The sequence below is a fragment of the Strix aluco genome, chromosome 1 (genome assembly GCF_031877795.1).
Source record: "Strix aluco isolate bStrAlu1 chromosome 1, bStrAlu1.hap1, whole genome shotgun sequence".
Lineage (NCBI taxonomy): Eukaryota > Metazoa > Chordata > Aves > Strigiformes > Strigidae > Strix > Strix aluco.
In genome coordinates, this window is record NC_133931.1 from 17,379,137 (window position 1) to 17,403,749 (window position 24,613).

A 24,613-nucleotide genomic window follows, 5' to 3' on the forward strand; every position below is an offset into this window, starting at 1 on the left:
TAAACCCTGAGTGATCCACTGTAGCAGATAATTTTTCTTTTTTTTTTTTTTTTAAAAAACAAGCTGAAAAGTTCAACATACCAGAAATTCTCTGTCTTCAATGTTAAGACACAATTTATGAAGAAGGCCTATGGCAGGGCAACCTTGGCTAGTGAGTCACAGCAGAGGCATGGTTAATTAGCCATGGACATGTGTACATATCCTCAAACTATATGTTGGTCAGTTCAGATGATCTTTGCCAACAGGAAGCTGGAAGAGTTACTGCATACTTTCTTTGTAAAACTAGCCAGCCTCTAGTTTATAATAATTTAAACCATAAATCTTTCGGATTAGCATTTATAACAGTTTGAGTCAGTTCATTAATTAGCAATGCCTATCAGTGCTCAAGTGACAAATCTTACATTTCTTAAGACTCCTTAAGAAGTCTCGGTACATTTTCACAAAATGTGTTTTATTTCATTCTGTTCTCTGCTTTCAGTATTCCTATCATCTTGAATATAAAAACTATACATCTTCCTGATATATGTGTTACATCTTCCAAAATGGAACCCTAATTTCAGTAGGACTCTAGATATGACAGTACATAAAATATATAAAATTAATGAAATTTTTTTGACATAGGTATCTATTCTTGTCTGTGAAATTTGTGTGGAGACACTGTCTGTGGTAGCACTCGACTTGTTTGTGCTATGACATCCTCCTTCGGTGGGTAAACTGCTTTTTGCTAAATCCAGTTAGCTTTTTATATCTTTTGTTACTGTAAATTCTCCAGGTAAGGACAGCCAGTGAGGAACAATGCAACATTTATAAAGTACCTAGCATAAGGCAAAATAAGGTGAGGCATTGAGGTAACAGTGGAATGAAAATAAATAACACTGAGATATTTCTTACCATAACAATTGAAGATGAAATTCTTTTGTATAGCTAAGAGGCATAGTAAGAAATACATATTGCAGAAGGAATAGTGATATGGTATAGGTTTTAGGATTATTTTTTTTATTTTCGATTGCCCTGGGCTCTGAAATAATCTTTGCTCTGTAATTACAACACCATCTTCACAGCTGCCTACAGAATATAGCTATGCCAAAAAAAGTGCTCAGAATCACTGTAGTCTAAATGGAACAGTCCTGTTATAACTCATATATGGACATATCTACACAGCCATTGCATGGCAGGCAGGGTGCATCTTCCTGGGCTTCATTCACCTGGGAAGCTGAGCAACCACCACGTGGCAGATACAGTACCTCAGGTTTTGGACTATACTGACAGGGTTGAATACTTTCAGAACAGTGCGGATGGAGCAATCTCTATGACACTAGCAACCCTACAACCACTCCAAAACATATAGTCTCCAGTGGTCTTTTGCAGTTCATGTTCTATGTGAATTTACCTCTCAGCCATACTTGGGGTTTAACTGATGCCCTCAGCAGCTGTACAGGAATCTACTACAGATAAAGCTTTCATTGAAGTCAAGTGGAATTTGGTAAAGGCAAATAAGGGTGGCTGGTGCTCTTAACTGTACAGCTCTCCTAGCTAGATATTTGGTGTTTACCTGTTTGTCATTCCCTTCAGTAATACTCTGGAAGTGTGTCTGGTGGGGAAATGTCAGATTTAACCATATCTGCTGAAGCTTCTAGTCATCTTTCTGTTGATTTCATTTGGTGCTGGATTATGCTGTCACATGGTAAAATTATTGACTGCCATTTTCTTTTTGCATGGTCTTTCAGCTCTCTAGTGCTGTTCTGTGTCTTCAGCTCATTTAAACAGATATTCCAAACAGTGCATTACATGTGAAGGGAATGTATTGCAAACCCTGGATCGTTTTTTGTATTACATTTGTCATGGTCACTGTATCAATGTTACTACAGTACTACAGTTACCATTTGTTTCCTTCACCGGAAGGTTTATTTGCTGTACTTCTTGTTGCTGTTCTCTTGCTTGTAGAAGAATTATATTAATGCAGTTCTAATTTACTTAATGCTGAAATGGCTTTGTTCCTATAAAAATAACATACGACTTTAATGCTATAAATAGAAACATTTTTGTGTTACTTGCAAAGAAGGCAAATGCAGTGATTGCTTCAATGTGCTTAGAACCAAAATCAAATTCAGTATAAAAATCTATGTTTAAAGGTCACTCAGGACACAGTTTTAAGACACCATTATACTAATCAGTGGCTTTACTTCAGATAATCAAGTTCCTCTGTCATTTTTTGGCACGAAAATAATTTCAACGGGAAGAAAAAAGCAAAAATGTGTCATTCATTAAAAAATAGGTAAGAAACTGCAATGCAATTAGCTATATTAGATTTAGTGAACAATAGAGACCCTCAGTGAGGTTACTATTACAAAGATATTTCTCTATCAAGAAAGAGCAATTAAGAATAGGAGAAGAAAAAATATGTTTTACCTTGTTTTCCTTTAGGGGGAAAAAAAATCTTTCTCATACTTCCTCTTGCACACTTATTTATAGATAGATATCAGAATATGACAGTCTTTTCTGACTGACCCCCATAAAATGCGGAAAGCAAGAGAAAAACTTCAGAGAAGTTTTGGTTATTAGACAAGCTGTTATTTCCATTACTGCTGTAAACATATGTGAATTTCAGAATAGTCACTCTTCATTCTGCACTTGTATCCTGAGATGAGAGTTCTGTTGGAATCAAGGAATAACTACTTTTATTGTTGAATTGCTATAAATGAGAGACCTGGATTTTGGGGGAGGGAATTTTTTAATTTAATCTCTGTTTTAATAAATCTATATTGCTCATGGTAGACACTCCAAAGAATTAATTTATAACGTCTCTTTCTTTCCTCTCTGAACCATACATATTGGTGCAGTTGCCACCTAGATATTAAGTTTTTCATTTTTTCTTTCACTGCACTCATATTGCCTACTCCAAATTTTTCTTATGGTTTCTCTCACTCTATAAACTCAAGTGGGACAGGTATGTATATGTATATTTCAATATGTATGTAGGAAGACCCACATTTCTGTACTCATCAGTTAATTCTTCTAGTCACTTTTAGACCTAAATCTAGACCATGCTTACTCATATATTGAGAGCAATGTGAATGAGGACAGAATGGAAATGAAAGTAAGCAAAATATATGTTTTGAGAAAAAAAGAAAAATATGAGGTAGAAACTATGCATCTAAGTTACTTTTCTAGTTTATAAAACCTTTGGAAAACTATGTGCAACTAAAACCATTACAAAATTTGATACAGGTGAATTTTGGACAACTGAATTTCAGGGTACTTCATATTGTTACAAACGTATCATCTTTTCTAATATTTGGAACCCTTGGAATGTGTAGCACTTGTTATATCCACACACATACTACATGCAGCACTTCTGAAATCAGTCTTGAGTCTACAATACCAAAGTATTCTTGCTTGTCAATCAAACTACATATGCATTTCTTTCCCAAGGGATATCTATGTACAGACATGTTCTAGTATTTCCAAGTCCTGTCCCAAAAGACAACTGGAGTGGTGCCTGGAGTGGCATATTCCCCGGACCATACTCAGGTTTACCTGGCAGAGCAATTACTCTTTGGAATAGGAGACATGAGTGAACAAGCGGTCTAGGACTAGTGCCATGGAGTAATACAGGGAGATATCCAAACTGACAGTAAAGGGATAACAGGACTATTCAGTTTAAAATGTAATAAATGAAAGAAATATTAGCTTCTATTGGGATATTTCATAGTTTTTTCAGTTAATGAGTGCTCATGAAGATATGCATTTTATATTGACATTATTTCTCACTTTAGCTTGGGAGAAATGGGATCATGGTGATTTGAGATATCTATGAACAAAAACCGTGATAAAAGTATGAATCAACCCTTTGAAAAAGGACAAAATTCTTTATGTTCCTAAACTTCTAATGTCAGATTTAGTGTTTGAAGAACATTAATCTTCAGCAGAGAAAATACAAATAGTTTCCAGTGAGTTGAATGCAATGCAATGATATAACAAATGCATTTTTTACTGGAATATTTGCAAATTTTTGTTCTGGATATTTGGACACCATATTATAAATTTCATGCTTAATTTAGGGAGGACAGGTGATACTCTTGATTTTATAAATAACATAAAAGAAAAAAATTCCTGACTTAAAATCTGAATAAAAAGAAAGTAAATTTGAAATTTTCATATCTGGTTATGACTTGAGTGAATGTTGAGAAAGAGAGTCTCAACTTCTGCCAGCCTTGTTGTTGAAAGTATTTTCACAAAGAAATTATATTTAATGTGTTTTAATTTGAATAGCTTATTAATTAGTATTTATAAGTGGGTGAATTTCTGCTAATTAAACTCTTTAAAGGTGTGTGTCCATTCCTGCTAAGCAGAACTCTCTGAGGCATATTTTACTCACAGTCTTTGAACAGAATTTCCATTGGCAATAATAAGAATTAATGAAATATTGAAAAGCATTGAAGGCTATTTTGATCTTGGTATTTTATAATGTAAAAAAACCCCAGAGGATAAGTAAGTTCATATGTACCTCGCTTACAGGTGGAATGTTGATTTAAAATAGCAACTTGGTTTTGTGTAAGCAAAGAATGCACATGATTTCAGAGGTAACTGACAAATCTAGGACAAAAAAAATCTTACTTGGAGAGAGATTGAAACAATTGGGACAGCTTGCTTTAAAAGGACATGAGCAACAATACACGATAAAAATGTAAAAAGTAGGATGGTGTAAAAAATTCAATTCTGCTTATTTTCAGATTACATGAACAAGAAGTTCAACCAAATTACAATGTGGCAAATTTAAAAGGAAATACTTTTCCAGGCCTCATATCATTAATGAATATCAGAATGTCACTGAATTCAGGAATTTGTGCAGAGCTGAACAGAAATTACAATCTAGTTTGGCAATTCCTGGGTTCCCTGACAGATGACAATCTCAAATTAACCATTCTTAGCTTTAAATGGCAGGGAGTTGGTATTAGAGTGTCATATTCAGTTTGAACATAGATACTACCTATCAAGGAAGACTAATGCAGTTACTTGGTGAGTTATACAACACCCCCTCAAAGTAATGCACTTGTATGTGTCAAAAATGAAAATACTCACAGAAGAAATATATTTAAAATTATACAACTTATTTTCTACTTTATTATCTAGCATCAGGAACAAAATGACTTGAAGGGTTGGAAATAGTAACATACCTTCATAATATTAAAAATTTAACAGAAAATACCAAATACTCTTTTTAGACAAGTCATGTACTATTGCAACTGGAAAATGAGTTTTATTTTAGAAGTAGGGTGATTTTTAATTAGTGCTTTAAAATATAATATAATTTCATAAGAAAATATTGCCTTCTGTGGGTAATTCTTGATGAGACAGCAGTAAGAGTAAAGCAAGCAATTTTAGGCAGTGACTGTTAAAGGCATCGTTAATCTCTATATTCTTCATTTCAAAGGACAGGGAATCTTTTTGCAGCCTTTTTACAAAGCAGTAAGAAATACAGGCGTCTGAAAGATTTCATCTTCTTGGAGAAGCTGAAAATAAAAACACTGTGTACAGTCAAAGTTTTCAAGTTAATATAATATGATTCGTAAAATAACCAAAATCCACAAGATTATATTCTTACCTATATTTTGACATGATATGATGATAAATAATAACTGGAGTGGCCCTGCAAACCTTTAAAGGTCTTAAGAGAAATCCCTTTGAACAAATATGCAGGAGTCAACTTCAGTGTTGCCTTCCTTGTAAATCTTGAAAGCAGATTTGAGGACAGGGGAGTTTTGCTGGAGGACAGAACGCTTAGCTTGATAAAGCAGCAGTAAGAGTATCAACCATTTAGGTGAACTTTGAAGTGTTCAAGATGAGACAGGTAATCTTACTTCTGTGTTATGTCCTTGTACAAAACAATGAAAGTCAAATCTAGATCCACAGAGTTTATTATGTAAGAGAAAGAAATAGATAGCAACAATGACATCAACAACTAATCTGCATATTTAACATATTCACATCAAAACATGATTGGTACAGCAAGTCTTGCAGACAAACGCATCATATTTTATATATAACATGTATATTTATAGACATGTATAGCATGTATAGCGTATATAAATATGACTATAATGGATTCTTCCTTTTAATAACTGTTACATGGTTTTGTTTCATGGCTGGTATCAGAAATCTAATATCCTAGGTTTTGGTAGTTCTCGGCATGGAAATTTGACAGTGTAACGTATCTTATGAACCATACTGCTTGTTTTGATAGCCATTTACATCTTTTTTCTTTACTCAAAGCCTACTGTAACAATTCAAGTTATTTTTTCCATACTATATTTAAAGATGTTAATATATATATGTGTGTGTGTGTGCCTGCGTGCACACACCCGTGAGCACATCAGGGATGCAGAAGAATATTTTAGTTACATGGAACTCAGGAAAAGAAATTAAGAAAATACATAAATACCTTCTGTTCTTCCATCTTGTTTCCTTACTTTGTATATTAGGGAAATTTGCTATGAATCCAAGTACAGGTTTACCTGATTTGCCTCTTCCCTGTTAGCATTAGGCTGGTAAGTATACCTGGTACAAGGTTTGAAGAGCTCAGGATAAGTTTATGAAACCTCTTTCACTCACACTTGTACAAAATCTATCTTTTTTTGTCCATTAACTAAAGGACTTCAACAACAAATGATGGGAAATGTTGTAATCAAACTATTTATGATGCTCAAACATCAGTCAAGAGGGTACTCACTTGAATGTGAGTACCACCTAGTAAAAGTGAACTCTAATTTATGTTCTCAGATATCAAACTAACAGCAGAGCCATGACTCATTTTGCATTCTCAGTGGTTTAAAGCTCTGCATTTGAGTAGAATCAGATCTATGGTATTCCATATGTTTAAATTAACCAGTCCTTTGATCAGAAATCAGTTACCCACAGTGTCTCATCACCTTTGCCTCATTATCTGAAATCTATTAAATCATTCAACAGCTTCCTGATCATGTTCAGGATTATGTTTGTTAAAACATTCTCTTAGTGTTCTGTCTTGAGTAGTTTTATTTATTCTTCCAAATTTTGGTTGATTCAAATCTGATATTCTTTCATGTCTATATTACAGGTTTATTTATTGTTTTGCATTTGTAGAACTTAAGAGTCAGAAATATATCAAGTTCTTGTTTCGCCTTCCTATGTAATGAGTTCTTTTCTGTCAGTTAAGAAAAATATATCTATAGCTGGAGCTTAAGGAAAACCTTGTGCACATTTTCATATAATTTTCTACCTTTGGATATGTGGGTACATAAGCAGATACTTAATAGGCTAAGTCAGAAATGGCTTTTCAGTGTAAAGAGTTGTATAATATCCATGCAAACATACTATCTGCCCAAAGTTGCCATAATTTGTGTTCTATATTCTTCAACAAAATGCTGTATTGATTAATAAAAACATTGCAAATAATAAAAATATGTTTTCTCCAGAATTACAGAGTAGTTCCTGTGGCAATCCAGGAGTTCCACCAAAGGGTATCTTGTACGGTACAAGATTTGATGTTGGTGACAAAATCCGATACAGCTGTGTAGCTGGATATATTTTGGATGGCCACCCTCAGCTTACTTGCATAGCTAACTCTGTGAATACAGCATCGTGGGACTTCCCTGTTCCTATCTGTAGAGGTAAGAGAAATGCTACAGTAATGTTCTTGAATATATACATTATATTTATCAGTATGAACAACTTTCCATCTCTGGTTTAATTATTAACTTTTAAACTGTGATTAAAGAAAGATCTTTTTTAATATTTTGATCTCCTGCTCACATATATGAGGTATTTCAACACAAGCACCTATCAACTTTTAAGTCAATATCCTATTAAAATGATATTTCTCATTTATTTTGAAATATATGTAATGAAATAAGAACTAGAAACCTAGTAATAAGTAGGATATAAATGTGTTCAACATGTTAGCAACTACAGGAATGTAAATTTGGGATCCATTAATACTTCCTAAGGACTGACTTTTTGTCAAGTATTAACTTGGATATTGAGCAAATAGAAGTTTGAAACTACGAGAACACCTGAGTTAGCAGGACTTCCCCTCAGATTAGATATCTTCTGATTTCAATATAGGATATCCCTTGTATTTTAACAAAAATGGTAGGTCAAATCCTTTTCTCTTGCTCACATTAGAAATATAGCAGTAGTAGGGAATCCTAGTTTATGAGTAAATATTACTTTCTGAGACTATTAGAGAGAAATAATGTTTGCAGAGTAATGAAAGGAGCTAAGCTGATAAAATGCAGAAATTATCTCTACTATACACAACCAAATGCAATAAAGATAGTATTTTGATGAAACACTGTTTTGTCAGGCAAGCTTGAGATCCTTTTCTGGATTTGCAGGTTAACTTTACAGAATTTAACATTTATATTTTTCTAAAAAATGTAATGCACTCTTCCAGAGTCTACAGAAACATTCCAACTGAAATTAGCATTCTGATAAATTTCTGATTAAAAAAATATCAAGATTCATTTGGGTTAAAACCTGGTTAACCAGTACCACAAAAAAGTAGTTATATATGGGAAATGTCTATCATTGGAAATACCGTTCTGTTGTTTCCTATTCTTGGCTTAGAGCTATTTAATATGTTTATCCATGATCTTGAAGGAAATACAAAGTTATTACTACTAATAATATTTTCTAGTAAAATTATTTATAACTCCTGAATCTTCCTCCCCCCCCCCCCCCCCTCCCCCCCCCCTTCACTTCCCAGAAAAATGCTAGCTAATAATGAAGATACACAGCCAAAGCATAAATCCAAATTTTGTTTCTGGAGATGATCATAAAAATGATTTGATGAAACTAATGTTAATTTACATTTATAACAAAGTAAAAGGCTAATGGACTTCACTGTCGACCACTGTTCAAATTCTTGATCTGACAATTTTGAAATGAGTTGACATAAAAAATTGTACTCTTAAATGAGGAAGATGAGAGACTTGAACCTGATGCTTCCACTTGCCAGTCAGTCATCACAGTCACAGTGTTACACATGCTTTCTTTTGATACAACATTTTTCAATAGAACTTTGGATAGATTTTGTACTTATTCCAAGGGGATGCTAAAATACACAGTGTAAATTTGAATAGGAATTATAAGATGCCATAGTAGTCTTAAACATAACTCTAGTGTGTAAGCAGAAGACTATCACATAAGAATATGAAAAACATATCTCTTTCCATTCATGATTAAAGAGGTCATTATCTGAATAGTGTCACTCTAGGACAAAATAGAGCTGACAAACTAGAAAGGATTCAGAAAAAGAGGAAACAAGTTCTGTTAGGTTTCAAAATTGTCATTTTGTCTAGAGACTGAGGAACTAAAACTTTTCAGTATATGTGCAAGAAGATGAAGAAGTGACTTGATTTACTGCAGAAACTCATGCAGAAGGAAAATAGCTTTTGGAGAAGACAGTTCTCTAATCAATAGCAGTGAAGAATATAAGGGGGAAAGGCTTAACAAATGAAAAATAAAAAACCCCAAGGTACAGATTTTAATAGTGGTGGTTACGAATTACTGAAACATAACCTAGGAACGTTACAGATTCTTATGTTTTAGCATCAGGCATAATGGTTTAAAGGCTTAATGCACCAAGTTGCTGTTAAGGTATTTTTGGTCTATGTTCGATTAAAAAATTAACTAATTATTTTCAATAGTTCCTTTTCTACAAGTCTGTGTTTGATATCAGAAGCATCTAACTTTACATTTAATACAGAGACCTTTGTGGTTCCATTCTAATGAATTTCTCCTAATTTTGTCTAATGAAATTATCCAACACAGGATTCTGCAGAAGGTCGCTAAAGATGATTACCCACTAATGAGCTTCTTATCTCTTTCTCTCTGTTTGATTAAACACTCATCTCTAAAGAGTTCCTCTGATAAATGCCTTATTGTTCCGTACCAATGGTCATTACATCTAAACCAGAAAATCCTGACACAAACAAGTGAAGTAGTATATAATTTTGAGAGTATATGTGTGAGAATTAATTTTTCTCAACGCTAAACATCTTGACTCCTGTTTTATGGTAGATGGCCAGGTCTCTTCCAGACATGCCTATACTAGTTGCTCATTTTAATATAATTGTCTGAATTGGGGAAATACAGAGTATTTCAATGTCATGACCTAGGAAATGTCATAGTCCTATTTGTTAGAAAAAAGCCCCCAGAAGAGCACAAAAGTATACTTTATTCAATATTAATTTGGGTTTTTTTGTTTGGTTGGTTTTACCTATAGGAAATAAATTGAACAAAGCTCTGAACTTACAACATGCTTAGATGTCAGCGAAGTTGAGCGCATAGATGTCTTTAGATCATCTGTGTGCAAATGCTATTGTCATCTGCCTCTTGTAATTCAGAACAAGTGTATTTGGGGAGTAATTTTTTTTTTTAATCATTCCTTTTATGTTGCCTTAACTTTGAATGAAGAGATCAGGAGGAGGTAATTCTTGTGTTTTAGCAGCATAATTCTTATGGATTGATGTCTCAGTGGGAGGAATTTCATTGGAATCAAAAGTGCTTTGTATTGCCACAAAGATCCATACATGAGACCCTATTACATGCTTATGGTTTAAATTTGGTGCGTAACACTGATATTGAAGTTACACATTTTTTGGCCAAATTTTATTCATAAAGAATTTTTCCTCAAATTGCTTCCTTTTTCTTTACCAATCTCTATTGGATTGTATTGCAAAATCATTGCACATACCTAACAATTACTTTATTTCATATTCTTTCTTAGTGCACATAGTTCAAATGCACAAAGCTTTTCTTTACACCTGTCATTTGCATGTTCTGACATTCATTAAAATACTGTTTTATTAGATTTACTAGAAGTGCAAAAATACCTTAATTAAAAGAAAACTAAATTGGATTACTTGTATTGTGGTCAATTATACTGTGCACAACCCATGACTAGTTTTTAAATAAAGTCTTCTTCACTGACAAATTAACTTTGATAAGGTTGTTTTCAACAGTGAAACATGATAGCAGCTGTATTGAACCACCTATTTCTGAGATAATATTACAGCTTGCAGTTTCTCCATAATGCAGCAACCTAGGAATGATTTACTGACTCTAATAAATAAGGTTACATTTTTATATAATATTGTCATTCTATAAAGGTTAGAGTAATTAGACACGTTCATAATCAAGGCAGTATTCTGACTTTTATATTTTTAAAGCTTTTCCTATTCCAGGGTAAAATTAATGTTGTAAGAATCTTTATTCTAAACTGTTCTTTTTTTTTTTTTAGAATTCAGGAATTTCAAAACCAGAAGAGATGTTCTATTTGTATTCCTAGAAGTTCTATTAAAATATTTTCACTGTTGCCTGTACATATAGCTACAAAATATTTGTCACTATAAAACTTTGTTTTTTCACTTGTTTGAATTGACATGCATTTTGATCAGACAAGTGCACAACCACTGACTGTAGGTACTTTATTTACATGGACAAAATGCATTTCTGCTTTTTTCATTATTTATCTGGAGGGATATTATTTTTCCATATTTTGTCATGACAGGTAAAAGACTAAAGAGGTTGTTATTAAATTCCAAACCTGGGAATTCTGTAATTCCCCTGCAACTTATATACATGTACATATAAAGACGTGTTTATTTCTCCCTATCTGTATAGATGCATACTTAATTTCTTCTTCTTCAGTAGATTTATTCCCAATAAACTGGATCGAGATATTTATAAGCCCATATTTTAAAAAGGGATCTAACAGGTGTCAGATTTGAATATTAGAATATTCATCTCGCTATTGAAATATTTTGCCATCTCCTGTGTGCAGAACCCACTGGAGAGGAAGATTTAATTGCAAGTGACTGGTATAATCCTGTGACTATATAGATACATGACTATATATATTTCAACTACATGAGATAAGTTTTAGGACAGATAAAAAAGCATCTTCAAATGAAATAAAAGTATACCTAAGAGTCTTATAGACCCTCCAGTACACTTTCTTGAAGGGGTTTATCTGTTTATATATGGCCTATAATATATGGAATTCTGAAAAAAAAAGAATTAAACTTCACATGACTACCAAGAACTATTCATATAACAATGTAAGCATTTCATGGACAGATAAATTTGTTTACAAGTAGGTAAATGATTTTATGACAGTGTGGCAAATAGAACCTAGTAATATAAGTGTAATTGAGCTGACTCTTCCTTTGTGTCTGTTTTAAGCTGAGCTTTGTGGGCTGTGGAAAGAACAGAGCAGGAAGTAAAGTCAAAGTACTGCACTTGATGCCATGTAGTGCATTTACTAGTGGAACTGACAATACGCACAGAGGAAAATAAAGTGCACTGACTTAAAAGCAGGAATAAATTACATCTCATGGGGAATGAGCAGTTTTTTGTCTAAGTCAGAAGAGCTGTTACTGCTTATTCTTGGGAAAATCCCCACTATAGCTGTGTAAAACCAGATTAAAAACATGTTGGATTATTTTAAAAAAGTTAAAAAGAAAACTAACAAAAATATTTTGTAGGATGATGTATTTGTATATAAGATATGAAGATGACTTGATACTAACGAATTAAACATTTTTCAGAGATTGTTCCACAGATCCTTTTTGGAACATTATAAATTGCCTAAAATGGACAACCCTATTATGGTTGGTACCTTTAAAAATGTAAATGGTCTACAAATGGCAATGATGGTTGCCTAAAATTAGAGAACTTAATTAAGATTTGGGGTGTGTGTGTGTGTGTAGAAATTATAGAAAAGGTCTAGCAATTTATTGAAATAGTAGTATAATATAAATGTTGTGTGTTTTCAAGGAGAATGCTGCATGCTTTCAAGGAGGGCCAGGAAGCTCTTTAAAATAAAACCCTGAATGACTTTTTTTTTTTATGAAGAAAGTTACACTACCTTTTGTTGATTTGAATTTTTGCAATAAAAAAACTTTATGAGCTCTTTATTTTAGTTATGTTTAAAATGTGTAATTTTTAAGACCAATAGAATCAAACTTTTGCTTCTATGAAAAGCATTGAAATTGATCTCTAGTATACCCTACAATACTTGTCTTTTTTTTTACTTTATTAGTGTTATTCTCAGGATAGTATCTGGTTCTCATAATCAGGTATATTTCACATAAATATACAAATCTACTTATGTAAACAAATATATCTAAACCTGAAGAATAGGAAATCCCCACATGAATTTTAATGTCTGATCAGATCCATGGATTTCTTATTATTCAAAGTAGTGGTGAAACTACTGATTTATTTGAAGCTACTCTTAAGTCATTATTGATGTGTTGTGAACCAGTAAATTGGTACAGAAATATAAATGTCTATTATATATTCCTAACTAACACTAAAATATACTAGTTTTACTGTGCTAACAATAATATTAGCATTACTAATATATTTAGTGTTTGTTAAATGGAACTCACTGAAAATATACAAGCAGTAATAATGATCTAACATAGTACACATTCCTTAAAAAAACCCACATTATTTGTAAGAGTTCTGATTGGTTTTAATACATAAGTTTCATGTCCAAAACCTGTGTTTATTTATTTATGATAATAATGGCCACATAACTAAGTTCTTATGATGGATGGAGAACTGGAAGTACCCATTGTGCTCATCTGTGAAAACTTACAGTGTGCAATAATGTGCTATTGCAATAGTGATGATACTTTAACAGAGTTACTAATTTTTAGAAAAAAAAGCTCAGCATGGAAACTTTTTAACAAAAAAAGTTTTTTGTTTTTTTCTGTTTAATCAGGATTTAAATGTTCGAAGGTAAGAGATATACAAGAGATCAGGATATAGTTAACAGCTTATGAAGCTTAAGTATCTTAAAATGTTTTCCTTAGTTTTCCTTTCATTAGAAATGTATATATCCAGTTCAGGATATTCATCAGAGCATCAGAATCACATTTTCTTTTGGTTTACATAGTTTGGCTTTGCTTGTCCTCACGGCATTTCAGGAATTCCTATCAGTAGTGAAGAGAGCTGTCCTAAGATCCATTAGAAACTTACATTAGCAGTGGACAAACCCTGAGCTGGTGTGATATAGACCAGAATGAAAAGGTATCTGCATCAAAGTAATTAGCATTCATCTGTGCAGTAACCATCTTAATTTGGAAAACAGACCTCTTAAATTACATCTCCAAACACTATACAGAGGACTGGGGAAAGCAGCAGAACTAACTGTTTCTAAATATAATTATGTTTAGAACAAGAAAATATTTGTTATAATTCCAGAAAAGGGAACATTTGCAGACAGTTGTTGTTCACACAACAGTAAGGAAAAGACAGATGTAACAATGCATTCATTATCTTGCTACTTTTCATGGAAAAAGTACCAATAAGATAAAATTTAATAACAAAAGATTGTTATAACAATTGATACAGGCAAAGAAGAGGAAAAGAGAAAAACCAGATTTTAAATTCAATAAATCTAACCCAGTACTGAACAAAATAAAACTTCCTGAATTCCAAAATGTTTGAGCCCACAGTTGTGTTCAAGAGTGGGAATTAGGACTTCTTACAAGTGGGTGGAAGTTAGTGGGGGTTATTTATGAAAAGCTTGAAACACTGTTTTTATCTCCTGTTTTTTTAAGAAGTTTCTTTAGAACAAAGGACATAGAAGTAAATGATGCATTGACCATAATCACATTGATTGTGATTGAAATTACGTTGCAAAATTGTCACTGAGGACAACATAACAGTGATAATTATACCTGCAATTGAAAGGCAAGAAGGTTACTCTGAAGAATCAAGATGAGTCAATGGGAAGGAGGAACTTGGAAAAGTGAAATACTGGTTTAGGCTGATAATTGATAACAATTTGAATAGTTTGTTTTGATCATGTGTACAGTGCAGCCATCAAAGCATAGTACTAGAGGTGTTAATTCCAGCAAAGCCCCAGTCTTTCACATGTGATTTAAAACTAATTTCTAATCAAGTTTATTTGTTAGAAAACCCTAAAGACTATTTTAAGAGGAGAGGTATTAAATGTATAACTAGCTCAATATGTGTTCGGCCTAGTAAATTCTGCTTATGCTAGGTAATTGTTTCCCTATAATATCTTACATTCTTCTTAGGTTCATTTTCTATGTGGCATTCCTGGATAAATTCTTTTGAGTGATCAATTAGCATAAATAATATTTGTAAAATAATTTGAGATACTCTGAAAGTAATTACTGCTAAATCCCAGATTCATTAACTCAGTTTACTAAACTGCTTAGTACAAAATGCTTTTGCTGCCATGGGCTTTTAAATAGACTACTATATTGTTCTCAGATTATTGAAATTATGGCTTGATAAAACTTTGTATACCTCAATTTCTGCCTAAAATTAGAATTTACCTCGGTATAAATGGAAATATTTTTCAGTATTTAATTAACACTTTGCAAACCCTGATTTATAACTCAGTCATAATTACATCTGGAAAGCAGAAGCCATGACAAGTTATTTTTCTGAGAAGTCCTTAAAGCCCTTCAAATTTTACTCCAGGAGAACAACTCATTGCCAGTAGTGGTTTTGTGCAGGCAAAAGATTTCGTTGCTAAATTTCAAGCATGACATTTTAGTATTCTTCAAAACTGCATCTTTATTAACCTAAAGAATGATTATTGATTCACCTATGGAACATGAATCTTGCTCTTCAGCATTAGGTGATCTTGTTCTCATCGTTGGCTGGGGTGTTGCTGGCTTATTTAAATATTAAGACAGCATTGCCTTTGTCTTGTGAGATGTATTTCAGATTTGCAGCCTGTTTTTAAAGAGATAACATTTAAAATTGTCCACTGATGAAGGAGTCTGAAGATGGTTGTGTTACAAAACTAAATTTAGAATTTCACAACATTTAGTAATCTTTTTATTCAGCTCTGCAAATCCAGAAGTTAAAAACAATCTGCTATAAATTGTGTTGACACTAGAAGGGCATTTAAATGTAATAGAAGCCGTAGCAGAGTTTTACTGCATATGTGTGAAAGACTCCATTGTATTTAAGGTGGCCAAGAAAGGCCAAACAGCACAGACATGATCTTTTACAGAACTGACTGTAATGGACATATAGGTAAGAGGTTTGCTTTGTTAACTCATTTATATTGTATGATGGCCTTCTGAGTTTTCTTCACAATGAAACCTTTGATAGTAGATCTGTACAAATTTAGCACATAAAATTTCTTTCACATTTCAGTCAATCGGTGGAGCTGACCTTATTTCACCAGAACAGAGCAGTTTATGGGCAAAGGTTCTCTTTGCTGCTCTACATCATAAGTTGATACTGGGTTCTTCTAAGACTGTCTGAGAGGGGGTAAAAAACTTTAACTGTGAGAATTTAGGATTGCTAGCTGCTTCATCAATTTAATCTTCCTAATCCAAATACTCTTAATACTGACTGGTGTTTTACACTTCAGAGAAAGAAACTTACTGCTGTGCATTAATCCTTTCCATTTCACAGTTCCATCTACCTTTAATTTTGAATGTTTGATGTTATGTCCCAACATTATATACTTTATGTATTTTCTATAACTTTTTTCCCATATCATTGTAAGTATGTATATTTAAATTTTTGTATATATGTCTTAGAACTTTTAAAAACTCTTTAAAACATAATGAAAAAATTTAATACAGGCTTTGTTTTTGAGGCCTGCTAGTTCCCAGGTTTCTCTTCTTGAGTAAACCATGAGGAAAAAAGAAACCTTGTTCAATATCAATACTTCATACAAAGTAATCAAGCTGAAGAGAAAATAACTTTAAACTAGGAGCCATGGGAAAAAGACACATCGACCCACATTTAAGTCAGGTAGCAGTGGACAGGGATCAAAAACAAAGGGTGCAGAGTGATGGGAATATGGGAAGCTTCAGAAATTATAAAACATGGTGAAGGGATATCTGAACATCTGCCTCACGTCAGCCTGGGACACAAGCAGGAGGATCTCCAGTGCCACGTGCGGTCACAGAACAGTGATGTTATTGGAGTAACTGAGACATGGTGGGACAGCTCACATGGCTGGAGTGTGATAAAGGATGGATACAAACTCGTCAGGACAGAGGCAGAGAAGATGGTGTGATGGCATCTGTGTGAAGGAGCAGCTTAGATATATGGATCAGCTGTTGGGGTTGCTGAATGGGCCGGTGGAGAGGCTTGTGGATCAGGATTAGAGAGCAACAGAATAATCAGAGAACTCATGTTGGGAGTCTGTCACGCACTACTGGATAAGGGTGAGGAAATGTGTGAAGTGTTCTTTAAATAGCTCAAGGAAGTCTCTCACAGACTCTAGTTCTCATGGGACTTTATTCGTCTTGATATATGTTGAAAAGGCAATATGGCAGGACACAAACAGTAAAGAATTCAGAAGATCTTAAAGAATCTATACCCATGTTTCACAGCAAGACTTATTCCCAGTAGGTATTTGCCCAGATAGTCCTTTAAAAACCTTCACATTTTCCAAAAGTGGTGGTTTCCCGTATTTTATTTTTGATATTATTAGAAAGAGTTTTTAGTTTTTATTCCACATGAATTTTTCTTTCTAAACTTTAAGCATCCTGTCTTTTTTCCTGTATATAGCTTTGTACCTGTGCTCATTAGAAACCAATTTTCTTCTTCTTTGCAACTTCCTTTTACTTGTTTAGTTTTGGTCTTCTCTTCTTTAACTACAACAATCCTAATGCACTCTTACTTCATAAGTCATTTTTTGAGACCATTAGTAATTTTTATTCATTTCCTTCAGAATGATTTTAACTTATCTGTGCTTTCTTTTGAAGTGTTGGGCCCCACTTAGCCAAGAGGGGATAAGAATTTTTGTGATTCATTGATCACAGCTCATGGTAACAGCATGCTCTATTCTGCTCTCTGAGGTGCTGGTGTGTCCAGTTATTCACCTAGTTAGTCTATGAGGGTTATTTTAATTCTTGTTCCATTTTAAAAATAATATTCTGGGCTTTAAATAACATTTTTAAAGAAGAATGTTTTCTTGATTAGTTTTGGTTTTGGTTTTAGGGGTTTTTTTTTCAGAATAGATTAATTGTTGAATTCCAGGTAGATAGGCAAGGCTTTTATTTTTCTGCATTGCCCATGGAATGAAGAACTTGTGGTAAGGCACAAATGAAAGGTTTCCAGGAACTGTAGACAAATCTGGCCCAAGTCCCAGAATAATGTGTTTATTTACTGCAATCTATAAATCTTGAGGCTGGCCAAAAATACAGTGCCAGATTCCAATTTTCTAGCTATATGAAGTAAAAATGAAAGTGCACACATTTATGGGAATAATTTTGTGGTTTAACTCTTTGTTTACTCCTATTTCATTTAATACAAATACTGAGAAAGAAATATTTGGAGATTCAGTCCTCTTGCATATTTGGGCATCAAGCAAAAATGCTGAGGTACTGCTTACTTCATGTCAAACTGAAAGTATAATGAAAATTACTTTCTATATATTTGTTTAGCTGAACAGGATTAGAAAATCAGAGATTTATGAATAGCAATAATGATCATAACTTCATAAACAAACTATTTTGGGAATTTTCCTGTCATTGGGGATGAAAGTTCAAAGCGCTTCTGGCACTTATCCAACTCATGTGGACATCATCCATACACCAAGGATTTTATAAGTGTTCAGTTTCTATCATTACTAGGAACACCAAAGGGTGAGGTAAAATTTTATAGTCATTAACAAACACCAGCACCCCGGGAACCTGGGAAAAACAAATTAAGATGTCTGATACTGAGCTAAGGTTTATCATTCATAAATAGTACAGCAAATGGATTAAGAGTACTGCTTCACTGAAGGGAGAGAGCAAAAGAATGAACAGGAGAATAATCAATAACTGGCTTCTCTGGATGCTCAAAGCACAATAATGACAGTTCTTCTCTTTCCTCATCCCCTGATGATGCAACTGCTAGCATAGTTGGTTCTTTTCATGTAACATGCAGTTATGCATCACTCATAGTACAGGATTATTTCCAGGGTGCTGTCATCTTCCTTAATTGCATAACCTCATTTAAGATGCAGCTAAGGCAGTGACTTGTCAAACATTTGCTCCTTCTAGCTGTTCCAAGCAGCCATGCTTACACTAGTTATTCTGGTGTCTGTAGATACATGATTGCTCCATTATCCAGTTTTGCTGGTCATTGTAGCTCTTCAAGTAAGTTTGAATTGTGTAAGAAAAACAAGTGTATATATAACAGCTATATGTGCGTACTTAGAAAAATCCCTACTATTTAAAAAGACGTCTTAAAAGGGACTCTGATTCTCACCTTGCAAATTTATGACTTGCTTTCTGAGTCTGTAAACTCTTGCCTTAGATTAAGGTCAGCCATTGCATGCCTCACACTGAGGAATAGTTTGATGGCTCTTTTGGGTACTATTTTTCATGTTATTAACAGTGCAACATTTTCTTTATTACAGTCTTGTTGGTTTTGTGGTTTTGGTGTTTGTTTGGGTTTTTTTTTAAATAGAAACGTACTCAAATATAATAAAAAACCAAAATATAAATTCAAAATATGGTAGACCTGTTCATGGTCCCTTTTACTTATCCTTCCTTTTGTCAACCATATATCAATAGAATAAGATCTTCCCCTTTTGATCCCATTTCATCTGGAGCTGCCTGGAAGTGTGGCTGAATATTTCAGTCATATATATTTGACATAATTTGTTTTTTTACAGCAAGCTGTGTTTCATTTCACTTGCAAATGGCCTTATGATCATCAGATGAAAGATATAACAAGTTACATATTTTTGTGAAATATGTGGGACACTGCCTCATTACTATCTTTCTGTTCTTTTTACTTCTGTAAGTATCAATTAAAAGGCATTTTCTTCTATGTGCTAAAGATCATTCTCCTAAATTAAAACCAAAAAGAAGTCCACCCCCCCAATTCTCTTACTGATGCAGCTGTTCATTAGCAAAAAAAGAAAAAAAATGCACCCCAGTGATTTTTACAGTATTTTTCTTTATTTCAGTCTCAATAGTGATACATTTTTCTATTTCTCCAAAAAGCCTTGATAAACCAGGTGTTCCTTTTCACATACATGTAATCATTTCCCACTGTTATTTAAAGAATCATAGTTATCAAAGAGGGAAGAGTGCACGCCATGCTTTTTGGGTTGAGTTTCAGCTATTTCAGGATGACAATTTAATTCATTCATTTTATGTAAGAATACAGAAGCTGCAGCTAAGACGGAGATTTTCTAGGCTTCAGAAAGTTTAAGATCGTTTTCGATGGCCTTTCTGTGGTGAACCCATCCATTCAAAAATTTATAGGAGTACAGGTGCTTAAGAACTTTGCAAGCAAATTATTTCTATTATTCAGTAGAAATTTTCCTCTACATCCCTAGTTACTTGTATATAAAAATGATACTACCATATTACAGTTAAGCAATGTAGCGTGTAAGTGTGTGAGTTTAGAGTCCTGCAAAGTTTAACTAAGTATTTTCCTTGGACAGACCTTGATTTTAATATCTATTTTCACAATATTAAAGAGCTAAAAAGAAACTAAGGAAATAGATTTCAAATATCTCAGCATCTAAGAACTGTAACTGGAATGTAATTTTTAATCAAACATTTTCTGCATTTTCATGATTTTTTTTTCTTTTTTAAGCAAGTTGATATTAAAAACCTTGACCACTGAATGAATTTTTTTTTCTTTATTATTTGAACTGCTGTGTAATTGGATTACTGCTGTGTAATGGATTTGCATTATAAAAATATATCCATGGCTTTTTAGAATATAATCTCCATATTTTGGATTGTCTGTTGAAGCATGTGACACAGTTTTTGGAGATCTGGAGTTTTCAGTAGGAGTCAGGCTATTCAAAGATTATGTTGCTTAGCAGGATATGTTTTACTGGTTCTTTCAGTGTTCTGTAACTATTAAAAGCAGTGGTATCACATGCCTAACATGACATCTGACTTTTCCTCTGAACTGTGATTGTTCTTAGAGCATACATATAGCTATATAAGTGAATATTCACGTGTGTGAACAAGCTTCCTGCTGACTGCTTTTAGTTTTGACTGTTAACACTTTTTGTATGATTGTTTACCAAACATCTTTTAAATAGTACATAAGCTACTACAACATTAACAAAATGTAAAAACCTGCAGCATACGTACCAGTTAAAAACAGCTTAAGATGAAATGTCTGTGTAACACAGCTGTGTTGAGATGTGAAGGAATGATAACTCAGGAGAACTTCTTTTTCTTTGCCTCAGTATTTGGAGCAGAGATTTATCCTTCTGATTTACCCTGCCAGAAACTTTCTCTGCTGGTACATAGGTACTGTAAAGCTTTGCTGTCTGTGCCCAGTTGTGACTTCAGGTTGTCCTCCGTGTAAGTCAAATTCAGCCATAGGTGGGTGGGGAGGTAGTCAATTTCTATTGAGCAAATGGGTTGATTTGAATTAGAATTTGTTGTGGACCAAATAAAGAGCCAGGGAAGCTATATGGTGGCTTGTCTGGCACAGTAATGCCTTCTGAAACGTTGTACAGAAACCATGTTCAAGAATAAGGATGAGGAATAGAGTTATGTGGATGAAACAATTTAATAGTGCTAGATCAAAAGAAAACTAATTAATTTAAAATGCAGATAACTGATGGTAATATTTATAAACCTGCAAAGGATATATGAAGTAAAAAAGACAGGGAACTTGGATGTTGAAGAATAATATAATGCATTTCTAAATGAATATTCTTCCAGTGAGCTTGATGGTGATGGTAACAGGCAAAAAAGAAATTAACAGGGAAAGCAGGCAAGACTGACGATTCGAAGGATGATGCTACAATAGAGATACTATACTATAAGAAGGAAAATCTTCTATAAAAGAATTTTGGAAATGGAAGACTTTATCTAGGAAGCCCTCTATCTGACTTCCCTTTTAGTATAAATCTGAATTAATTTTGTATGTTGGATCCATAGTCCCTTTTTTTTAATCCTATCTTTTACAGAACTCCTATGACGACTCTGGAAAAGCATATGTAAATCCAGGATTATATGCATCTGCACATAAATCTGTCTTTCAGACTGTAGTTTTCAGGCACCTGTTCTATCAAATTTTCTGCCTCTCATAACTCCAGAGGTATCCACAAAAAACGCAAAAACATTGCTTTAAGTATCATAAGCTAATGTTGCTTTACAAACAGTATTTCTTCAACAGCACAAGATAATTCTTAGGTTCCAGATATGATTTCCTATTTTGATCAGTGAGTCTGTTTACTGGAAAAACTACAGGTTAATCTGGTTTTGCAGTATCTTCTTCAGTCTGTGACAACACAATTATGTTTATGTGGCTTGGTTTTCCATTATGAATACTACGTTCTGCTCGCTACCTAGAGTCTTGGATATGTTGCTTGGCCTCAGGTTCATACATGCATAGAAGAGCCAGACAAAAAAGGTCATGTATCCTGAAGTGCTAAGCATGACACTGCATGTTAATTCTGTTTGGTTTGTGCTATTGCATATAGATTTATAACCATCCTAATTTCTGTTGTCTTTGGATTAAATTTGTTTGTGTCTCATGTCTACCCTGCTATTTGCAAGCCTACCTGCCATTTTGAACAAGGATGCTATAATGATCTTGCTATTAGCCAAATAATTTTCTCTCAGACATAAATTCCAACACTGCATATTATCTGCTTTGTGCCAGCACTATGGAGATGGTTTACAGACATTAGTGGTTCTGTAACCCTCTAGTCCCAGAATAAATTAATGTATAATCTGCACGTTGTCAGCTCAGGAATTGGCAGGCTTTGTAGACTGCTGCACTTCAGCTGTTTTCTGGCTAGGCTAGCACATAGAAAGTCCAATTGAGGAATTTTCTAAATGTGCACAAATAATTACACTGAAAGCTTCCTTTTCTGTCATCCCCAGCATTCCACTCTTCCAATCTTTCTAAAGATCAGTCTTCCTTCTTAATCACTGTACCATCATTTGCATAACATTCTGAAAGATCTATAGTCCACATCAAGAAGTTGCTAGTAAAGAGCTTTGCCATCAATATTTAGATTAATTATGAACAATAGCTTGAAACTTATGAGCAACTCCTGGAATGATAACAGAACAAGTTTATTTCTGGACAGTGTTCAGATACCACTGTTAGATAAGAGCTTTCAGTTAGTGGATCAATATTACAGACATTTATAGAAAAATAAATAAAAAGTGAAGTCATAAATATAAGCATTAAAAACTAACAAAGAAACAAACAGACTTCCTTAAGTTAATGCTGCTTGTCTTAGAACTTGTAAATTGAGGAAAGAAAATGAAATTGTGGAACACAAATACATTTTTCTTTTGAGCTGGGTTTCCCCCCTGCCACCACCTATTTATTTAGGGAGTTCTGGAGACAAACTGTTCATGTCTAAGTATAACATTTGTCATAGCTAGCTCCAAAGATTTCATGTTAAACTACCATTTGAGCTTTATATGAAAATCTAAAGCAAACCAAAATAAGAAATGAAGATAAATGAACTGATTAAGTCACAGATGCTTCTAGCAGGTAGGTAAACATTCAACATATAATTTCAAGGTCTCATAACAGTCCCCCCAGAGGCTACAAATCTTGGTGCAATTTATTTTGTAACACTATAGATTAAAAATTCAGAAAACAATTAACAGTATTTAATGTGAACAAATATTTGACAAGCAAAGTAGAACTGTGCAGACTGAAGCCTTTTGTAGAATATGGAAATGAGCACATGAAGACTGTATTGCAGAGCTGGCTAATGAGGATGAGTATGAAAGTCTATCTAAGAATGAGACTGAAGTACAGGCTGCCCCAAAGAAAGCAAGGAATTCAGGACAGTCCTCTGTTAAGGCATAGGCAGCAGGCAATGATTTGCAAGTGCCCGAAGAGCTGCTCTGTGCTGTGTTTCAGGCCTCAATGTCATTGACAGCAGTTCTAGGTCTACTGTGTATGGTGGGTGTTTTTCATACATGAAGCAAGTCTAACATTTTGTACATGCATATGTGTATATGCAGATTATTTCTTCTATGAAATATGCAGATAAATGCATAAAAATAAGAGTATTCACACTCAGCTTCTATACAAAAAGAAATGCTGTGTTTTTTTGTAGATTTTCTTGACTAAATGTGTTAGATGGCTGGGTTCAATTCAGCTCAGGTAGATTAAGAAGGTTTTTTACAGGGTCATTTGAAATATTGTATACTATATTTCTTAAAATTTGGATTGCTTTATATCTTTATTATTTGTTATTATTTATTTTATATATATATATTAAGCTTTGTGCAGCTGTAGAATTGCTAAAACATTACTTCGTCCTTCTGTGTAGGGTAGTTGCAAGTTATTTTGTTTTCCTTTCTTTATGAAATGTATCCTCTGGCAATATAAGTGTGGTATTAAGTGAAGAGTTGTACTTAAAAACATAAACCAAGTTGTTGCTAGACAATTAGAAAGTCTTGCATTATTTGATCACCAGTTCCCTAGAGGATTCTATCCAGCACACTGGCAGGGTTTCCATGGAAACAACATCCCTATTAAAGCCTCCAAGAAGTCCTGTCTTCCTCCAGTTTCTCCCCTCCCGCCCCTTTTTTAGCTAGTTTGTATTGTGCATAAGCATTTCATTTCAAACAGTGCAATAAATGGAAGAATTTCA

General features: G+C 33.6%; 1 protein-coding gene across 2 annotated transcripts in view; it reads left to right on the forward strand.

The window, feature by feature from the left end:
* The window catches only part of CSMD3 (CUB and Sushi multiple domains 3), a 756,099-nt gene that overhangs the window by 160,911 nt on the left and 570,575 nt on the right, over positions 1 to 24,613 (forward strand). For both annotated transcript variants that reach the window (XM_074808674.1, XM_074808748.1), the window contains exon 4: positions 7,455 to 7,649. In XM_074808674.1, coding sequence (XP_074664775.1) covers positions 7,455 to 7,649 — 195 coding nt within the window. The remainder of the gene's footprint in view (positions 1 to 7,454; positions 7,650 to 24,613) is intronic.